The sequence below is a fragment of the Apus apus genome, chromosome 2 (genome assembly GCF_020740795.1).
Source record: "Apus apus isolate bApuApu2 chromosome 2, bApuApu2.pri.cur, whole genome shotgun sequence".
In the NCBI taxonomy this organism is placed as follows: Eukaryota; Metazoa; Chordata; class Aves; order Apodiformes; family Apodidae; genus Apus; species Apus apus.
The window spans coordinates 34,770,742-34,779,059 of record NC_067283.1 but is presented as its reverse complement, the minus strand read 5'-3'; the positions used below and the strand labels follow the sequence as shown (position 1 = coordinate 34,779,059).

The following is an 8,318-nucleotide window of genomic DNA, read 5'->3' as shown; positions in this document are numbered from 1 at the left end:
CCGGATTTGCGGGGTGCCGGGGGTGCGGGGAACCAGGAGATGTGGGAAGCCGTGCTCGCTCCAGCGCCAGCCCACTCTGCAGGCAGCAGCCCCGCCGCCGCCCTCCTTCCTTGGCACGGCTGCCGGGTGCCAAGCAGCGGCTCCGGCCCGGGACGAAGCTGACCGCCGGCCGGCAGCCGCTCTCCCCCGCCCACCCTGTTGGAAGCTGATTCCGGTCGGTCGCTGCTTCCCCAGGCAGCATGCGGGAGGGAGAGAGGAGCGAGCCCTATTCCTCAGGGATGGGCAGTGAGTAATGGGCAGCCTCAGGCTCCCCTTGGTCTAAAGAACCCTTAGTTCCGAGTGTTAGGCAGTAAGGCGACTTCAAAATGGCATAAGCGAGGGATGATGGAAATGAAAACAAGCCATCATTAAGCGATTCATTAGGAAATCTGTCTCTCCGCGTCCCTCTCTGTCTGCTATCTGTCTCCTACCTCCGCCACAATTACATATTGACTGGACGTGGCTGTCTAGTATCTCAGGATTCATATAGTTACTTTCCTTTCTATTATTTAGTACATTGCTTGTGAAAGAGACGGTGTTTTTGAAGAGGCAAAAAGTGAATGACCTAAATGGGAGGGAGAAAGGGGGAAATATAAAAATGATCGCCCAAATATAAACACATCAATAAACAGGGTGTGCAACATCCTGCGAAAGATCCATTTGAACTGCTCTCGTCTGGATTCTTTCTGTGGCATGTGTCTGGCTTTATATTTTAAATGGTAATCAGACCTCGGGAAGAATCCAGCGTTAACTAAAGCATTAGGAGTTGCAACCGCACAATCAATCCTCCCGGAGTGTCATTGCTCCCTGAGAGATTCTTCAGCGCAGCAGCGAGCATTTTATCTCCAGGAAATTTAAGTCCAGCCTGGCGTCGTGGTGGTGATGTTAGGCTGGAAGCAGCCTCCTTCCTCAGTAGTTTAAAGCGAGAGGCACCAGGCCCCTTTACGGTTTCCAGTGATCCGTGATAAAGAATAACACGCCTTTTATTTCTTAAAAAACGAGACAATCAAACAAAATGAGCAGAGCCTGAGCATAAAACACCGGGCTAGCCATGGCTTTATTAATTTCGTGAGACACATGGGCTGTGCGGGAAGGTGAGCAGGCATTGCTGCCGAAAAGCCCAGCAGCGGGGAGGGGAGAGTTGATAGTAAAAGCCTTCATCTGGACACCGGTTCAGCCTAGGTATAATAAACATCAGGACCGCCGGGCTATTTTATAGCGGTGCGCGTGATAAGAGGGGAGCAAAACTTGGAGCCAGTACCAGCCAAGCCCGCTCCTTCCCCGTCCCGGGAGCGCGGCTCCCGCCCAGGCGCAGGCACTCGCCCATGTGGAAGAAGCGTGTGCTCCTGTGTGTATGGAAATCCATATTACACATTAATATACATCTATCTCCCAAATTCAGAGGTCGACCTGAGAGCAGCTCGGTGCATACGAAACCAGACGGGGAGGGGTTGCTGGGAAGGCCCGGGCTTCCATTGGCTGCAAGCGTCTGCCGTGGTGCGGGGGTATCTCTAATCATATTCAGCATGTTTTGCACAAGAAATGTCAGCCAGAAAGGGCTATCTGCTCCCTTCGCCAAATTATTCCACAACAATGTCATGCTCCGAGACCCCGGCTGCAAACTCTTTTTTGGTAGACTCCTTGATCAGCTCGGGCAGAGGGGAAGCGGCGGGAGCAGGAGGAGGAGGCGGAGGCGGAGGCGGCTACTACCCCAACAGTGGTATCTACCTGCCACAGGCGTCCGATCTGTCCTACGGGCTGCAAAGCTGCGGACTTTTCCCTGTTTTGAGCAAACGCAATGAAGGTACTTCTCAAAGCATGGTCCCCAGCTCGCACTCCTACGTGTCAGGGATGGAAGTGTGGCTAGATCCCCCCCGGTCCTGTCGCATGGAAGAGCCGGAGAGCCAGCAGGCCACCTCGTGCTCCTTCGCTCCAAGCATTAAGGAGGAGAACTCCTACTGCCTCTATGACTCAGAGAAATGCCCCAAGGGCTCAGCCGCCACAGACCTCGCTCCCTTCCCCCGGCTGAGCGCCGAGGTCAGCCCGGCCGGCAGCGGCGGCGGGGTCCCCGTCCCCGGCTACTTCCGCCTCTCCCAGGCTTATGGCACCTCCAAGAGCTACGGCGCGGGGCCGGCCGGGGCTACCCCCTTCCCTCCGCAGCCCCCCGGCCGCTTTCAGACGCCTCCATCTTTGCCTCCGGTCCCGGACGCAGGGAGGAAGGAGGACGAGGAGGGCTCCCCCAGCCCCTTGGCGTGTGTCTCTCAGAGGGAAGACGAGACTCAGGCTTCATCTTCCACCGCGGAGGAGCTCTCTCCAGCTCCGTCAGAGAGCAGCAAAGCCTCTCCCGAGAAAGACCCCGTAGGTAAGCGAATGATGATCATGATGATTAAAACAAAAATAAAACAAATTTTTAAAAAGGAAAAAAAGCAGTTGAGGATCATAGTGGCATCGCGATGCGAAAGGAAGATCCCAGCAGCCCCGTGGGGCTGCCAAGAAGCTCTGCTCAGAGTGACCTTCTGAACTTTGTAATATTCGGGCATGAGGTTGCCGTAAAAATTAATGTCCATCCTATAGTTTAAAATCCTTAGAGCCTCCGCTCTGGGCAACTTTAGCCTGCATGCTGCTTAAACATATAGAAAAACAAGATCAATCTTTCCCCTGTGATGTGAAGGTGCCTACCAGATAACAGAGATGTTTGTAAAGCATCCAAAATAAGCAATAGGCAGTGCCAATAAATAAACCTATTAACGCGGTAAGTTATATTTTACGATCCAGAATGCTTTTCGGAATAACAGCCGCTCTGAAATGTGCCATCTATGAACGGCTATCAAATTAGACTGATGAATGCACCGAGAATATCCTTCAGCATCTACACTAGATAGCAGCGGTTTTATTTATTCATGTGCTTATTTATTTTTCTTTCGCTTTCACATAGAAAAAAAAATATTAAAAACTAAAAAATCCGCTTTCCTTGGCAGCAGACTTTTCATGCGCTTCACTACGGCCGCATTTCAGATGTCCTGTTACTTCTTCAGGCTCCCCATTGCAAAATAATATCAAAACAAAACAAAAAAGTGCTAGAGTGACGACCCCCAACCATGAAACACTCCGAACCATCGAAAGATCGGTGTTACTTCTTTCCCAGTCAGTTTCACCGGTGGGAATAAAAAGTCTGCAATGAGAATTTTATTTTATTTTATTTTTCTCTCCCGAAATGGCCGGAAAAGAGAGGGCAGGGGTAAAGCGCCCCGGGAAAGCAGGGGCAGGAGGCAAGGAGGTTCTGGCTCCTCAGCTCACCTTATTTTCTTCTTCCAGAGAAAGCTTACAAAGTTCAGATCCGCAGGGTTTGTTTTTTTGAAAGCAGGTGTCTGGGGGGAGAAAACCGAGGACAGGCCATTCACCAAGCCGATCCCCAGTAACAGTGGACTCGGAGCGGCAGAGGGGGAGCAGGAAAAATCCTGTTGGGGGGGGGGGGGGGAGTCTGAGATTAACCCCCCAGCGGGGCACGCAGACCAGCCAGATGCTGCCCGCAGCTTTCTGAGCAGAGGCAAATTTTCCGGGCCGGCTCCACGGCCTTTAGGAAACCGCTTTGAAGCTCTCGGTTCCCACAAGGACACCCCACATTCCAACTCCTCACAGCTGACGGATGAACCCCCTGCACACACCCGCAGATGCTCCTTCCAACCTCTCTCCCCAGCTCTTTGCCTCCTACCCCGCTGGTAACGTCCCTTTTTTACTTTCTCAAAACTAGGCAATTCAAAAGGAGAAAATGCAGCAAACTGGCTCACGGCAAAAAGTGGCAGAAAGAAACGGTGCCCTTATACCAAGCATCAAACTCTCGAGCTGGAAAAGGAGTTTCTATTCAATATGTACCTGACTCGTGAGCGTCGCCTAGAGATCAGCCGCACAGTCCACCTCACAGACAGACAAGTTAAAATCTGGTTTCAGAACCGCAGAATGAAACTGAAGAAAATGAACAGAGAGAATAGGATTCGGGAGCTCACAGCCAACTTTAATTTCTCTTGATGAAACTATAAACACATGGTTTAAAGAGCCAGTATCATTTTCCTAGGCTGTAGTCATCCGCACCTGTATGGATTAACGATTTTAGGCGTTCTCAATATGTCCTTAACCTCTTAAGAGCTACTTCGGGGAGGGGGGGCGGACTGTAGCCACGCTAATGCACAAAATACCGTGCGTGAACCTCCCCGCTTCCTGCAGCCTTCCCCGAGGCCGGTTTGTTCCTTTAAGCTTTGAAACACAGAAATACCATTTCAGGAGCTGCAAATATCTTTCCTCTCATCTCTCCCTCTGAAAAGTAAACAAGCTCGGTTAAAGGCGCATTCTTTTAAATTATAAGCGGTGTAACTTGGACTGTACATAGCTGCAGAATTAAGAATTTAAGCCTTGCCATATTTCTATATATTGGGAGCTTTTCCCTCCTCTAGTTTCCTTTTCTCCCCCCTCCCCCCTTTTCCTTCTAAAAGCAGGACTTACAATAATGAAATGCAGGCATCCTTTAAAAGGGCTTCACGGGAACGGGTGTTAAGAGCGATTTTTTTGTTCTATTTTTGTTTTCTTTACCTTTAAAGTCAATATTACGGCTTTCAAATTGGCCAGGAAAATGAAATATCTTATCTTTAAAGGTATAAAAGAGTTCGTGTTGGTCATGGACTAAATTATGACACTTACCTCTGAATTTCTCTCGCTCTTTCTGGTTGTAGATATTTACTTAATGTAGTTTTGCTTAAATATGTGGAATTAGTGATTTTCTTTGTCTATAAATAATGTTACCGATGGTAACGCGTGACAAGCACACAGAAACCCCCCCTTAAGAAGAAAGTAGTCACTTTTTCCTCACTAATTTCACTTAAAAGTGTATATCCTGAACATCAGAAGGACTTTCTGAGCCAGAGTATGAGATTGCGAGGGAGCATATATGTTCGTCTTCCTTTATACTGTGAAGTTACATACATTAAAGGGTCAAACATATAGGTGAAAAAAAATTTAAAAGGGAAAAAAAAAGAAAGAAGGGGAAAAACTATAATTGCAGATATGTATAGATGTCTATTATTATTAAAATGCCGATACTGTTTTAAGCAAATGCATTCTATCGTTATTATAAATGTTAGTTGTAGCTATATCTAGTTCTTACCTTAAATCGGAATAAATTAATATTGTAATGCTGCTGTGCGTGAAAAATACGATGTTTATGTTCTCATAGAAGAATAAAAAATCGTGGAATTAATCCTTTTAATTTTACCTCTTTTTGTGGCTGTTTATCCTCAGGTTCTACTTTATGTCTTGGAGAACTTTTACAACAGGAATAGTTGCCTAAACCCCCTCCAATTACTTTAGGAATCTATTTAAATATTACCTAGACGGTCGTAATTTGTCTGGGCCATATAGCGATGGTGCTCTAAGGTTTGTCGGCTTTTGTTCAGTTTTATGACTTGCTAGTATATCTGGATTGTTGCTGTCTTGAACGAGTGGTTTCAGTTGACTGAGGAGCTGCATAGACTGAGGAAGCAAATTACCATTTCTTGAGGGTAGAGAAACGATTTTTATTTTTTTAATATCAAACACCTACAAATGTGCGGAGATCTTTAACTCCAGAGGTCCAGAGGACGTTTACAAAATCGTAGCTTTATCTCAGGGCCGAGAAGAAATCGTAAAGGTGAGCGCATGTGTGTGTGGGGGGGACCCCAGCCTTGCCTCCCTGCCAGCGGACCCCTCCAGACAAGGCTGTTCTCTACCTGGTTGCATGTGGAAGAGCTTATTTCACACTGCTTGCCTTTTTTTTTTTTCTTTTTTTTTTTTTTCCTTTTTTTTTTTTTTTTCTTCATCCTCCTTGCCTCGCTGCATGTTTAGCTAATAGAGTCTTGCACAAAGGGAAGGCAAAAGGAGAGCTGGGAGCAGTGCGACAGCTTCTTTGCAGGGTACGCGTATGCCGGGAGGAGGGGGGGCACAGACTTTGAACCCGGGCTTCTTGGGAGCCGTTAGCTTTTAATGATGTAACATTGTCGTGCACGGCCTTTTCCTTCCCGATTGCATCTGCATGGAGAGGAGAAAGCTGCTCGCGGGTGGGTGGGTGGGGTGTGTTATTATTTTTTTTTTCTTGTTTTCACTAACCCAACCGAGGCTGGCCGGGGGGCGCGGAGGGGCGCCGGCGGGGCGGGCGGGCCAAAGTGATGTTTTAGTCATGTTTCTGGTTTTATTTTCGTAGCGGGATCCTTGCGTTAAGGACCACGGCAATGGGGAAAGTAATAATTAGCGCCTGAGAACTGCTCTGTGGTTTAGGTAGTTTCATGTTGTTGGGGCTCCACCTTTCTCTCTACAGCACGAAACTGCCTTAATTACTTCAGTTGATATCATCACCAGGTATGCTTGGTGCGAGGGTCCTTTCTGCCCGAAGAAAACTTAGCGCTGAAGTGATCTGTAGGCGTCAAGTCCCAATGCCATTGTTCCCCATCTGCAGCGGAGCCTCCTTTGATTCCTCAGATAAACACGGCAGCCGAGGGGGGAAGCTTGACAAGTTCTTCAAGGTTAGCTAGCTCCTAAGCGAGTCCCTGCCTGCTTGCAGGATTTTAATATCTCTCAGGTTGCATTCAAGGTCAGGTGCGTTTTTGCATTCTGCTCGGCGTGGGTCGAGCGAGGGGGGCGAGCGGGGCGTTGGGGCATGTGTGTGTGTTTTTATTTTTCTCTCTGGATGTATTAAAAAACAGAGACCCAGAAATCTGCCTGGGGGAGGGGGTGGGGAGAGATCAAGTCTGCCGGCCCCGCTCTCTGCACCACCACAAACAAGGCCCCGGAGCAGGGCAGGGCCCGCGGCCGGGTGTATCCCACTCGCGGCAGGGATGCCCTGCCCCTCCGATGGCTCTCGTCCTCGGTGGGTGGTAGCTGGTGCCCACAGGGGCCTGTCGCAGGGCTCCGCCGTCCCTCGTCGGGCCCACTCCCCCGAGGGTGCCCGGGGGCGCCGGCTGCCCCGCGGCCCGCAAGGCCTCGGTTACGATCACGATTGTGGCGCTGGCGCGGCCGCTCTCCGCGGCAGCGGAACGGGCAACAGCGACCTCTCCGGGCTCCCCGCCGCCGCCGCCTTTTGTGTCCGCAGCGCGACCGCGGGCAGGGGCGGCCTCCCGCCGGGCCCTCCGCCCGGCAGCCAGCGCCGGCGCGGCCGCGGAACCGGGCACCCGCAGCAGCGGAAAGGCGGGCGGGGGAAAGGGCAGAAAACCCAGTCGTTAGCGGGGGTACTTCTATTTCGGTGGGGGTTTTTTTGTTTTTGTTTTGTTTTTTTTTGCTTGGATGAGGTTTTTTGTGTTTTTTTGTGTTGTTTTGTTTTGGGTTTTTTATTTTATTAACAATATTTTAATCGACCGTGATTTTTTTTTTTTTTTGCCTAGATAATAATAATACATATATATAAAAAAAAAGAACCCCAAACAGCTATAAACTTATTCGAAACTCCCGGCTGAGCTGCTGGAACTCAGAGTCAGGATAGCGGATTTTAGCTAGCCTCATCTTAGCCAGTTCCTTAGAGAAGCAGAGGTCCTCGGCTGGGACAGGAGCAGTGCTCCCAATCCCAGTCAAATTGAAGCGCTAGTGGCTACACACGCCGTGCCTCTGACAGGCTATCTGCTGGGTCTGTGGACATACCGGGAGTGTATTTACAGTGTATATGTCTGTGCGTGCCTGTATGGCTTTTGTACATAGGTTTGCCTCTGCGCTTTATTTCCCTCCCATCTGTATCACATCATCCTGGTTTTGGACAGCTTCCTTCAAGTTCTGAATCATTTTTCCCCTCAGCTGTGCCAAAACATCTCCGTGCATTCGTAGCACCGGCCATTCCGTGAGAGTGTTGTTTGGGGTTTTTTTTCTGCAGTGGCAGGAAAACCTAGGGAAAGGCGATCCTGAACTTCCCGTTCAGGAAAGCTCGCCAACGCCCGCGGATTTCTGCCCCGCGCCCGCGTACACTCCGCGCCTCCGCGGTGTGTGGCTAGTGAAGAAGTGCTTGCAGAAGACCCTCGCTTAAAAACTGACAGTGTCTTCCTGTTGGAGCCGGGAATAACAGCTAGCGGAATGGAAGCTCTGCTAATTTGATTATGGAGGGCAGGCAGTATTTTTATTGAGGCATGATCCCTCCAAGGGCGCTTCATTCCTGGGCACTCTGCCTTCGTATCGCAATTTGACTTGAACGTCTATTTCTGCCCTGTTTTGGGGTCTTTTGCCTCCAAGGGTGTAAGTCACCAAAACCCCAAGTAATTTGCAACGCAAATTGAGCG

At 49.6% G+C, this 8,318-nt stretch overlaps 1 protein-coding gene and 1 long non-coding RNA gene across 2 annotated transcripts; one reads left to right on the top strand and one right to left on the bottom strand.

Moving 5' to 3' along the window:
* The first annotated feature begins 1,573 nt into the window (after positions 1 to 1,573).
* HOXA10 (homeobox A10) lies at positions 1,574 to 5,301 on the top strand. The gene is made up of 2 exons (XM_051610494.1): positions 1,574 to 2,401; positions 3,791 to 5,301. The coding sequence occupies exons 1-2, from the start codon at positions 1,582 to 1,584 to the stop codon at positions 4,063 to 4,065; spliced, it is 1,095 nt and encodes a 364-aa protein (XP_051466454.1). The 5' UTR covers positions 1,574 to 1,581; the 3' UTR covers positions 4,066 to 5,301.
* LOC127380896 (uncharacterized) lies at positions 4,026 to 5,559 on the bottom strand. Its single transcript, XR_007888602.1, has 3 exons — positions 5,417 to 5,559; positions 4,732 to 4,869; positions 4,026 to 4,290 (listed from the first exon to the last, which is right to left on the bottom strand). It is a non-coding gene; the product is annotated as an uncharacterized LOC127380896 (long non-coding RNA).
* Positions 5,560 to 8,318: the final 2,759 nt, after the last annotated feature.

What these genes read in the sequence shown, in the direction of transcription:
- HOXA10 (XM_051610494.1), top strand. Translation starts at nt 1,582, where the DNA reads ATGTCAGCCAGAAAGGGCTATCTGCTCCCTTCGCCAAATTATTCCACA. An exon ending in TCCCGAGAAAGACCCCGTAG is followed by an intron (nt 2,402 to 3,790) that starts GTAAGCGAATGA and finishes TCTCAAAACTAG; the next exon opens with GCAATTCAAAAGGAGAAAAT.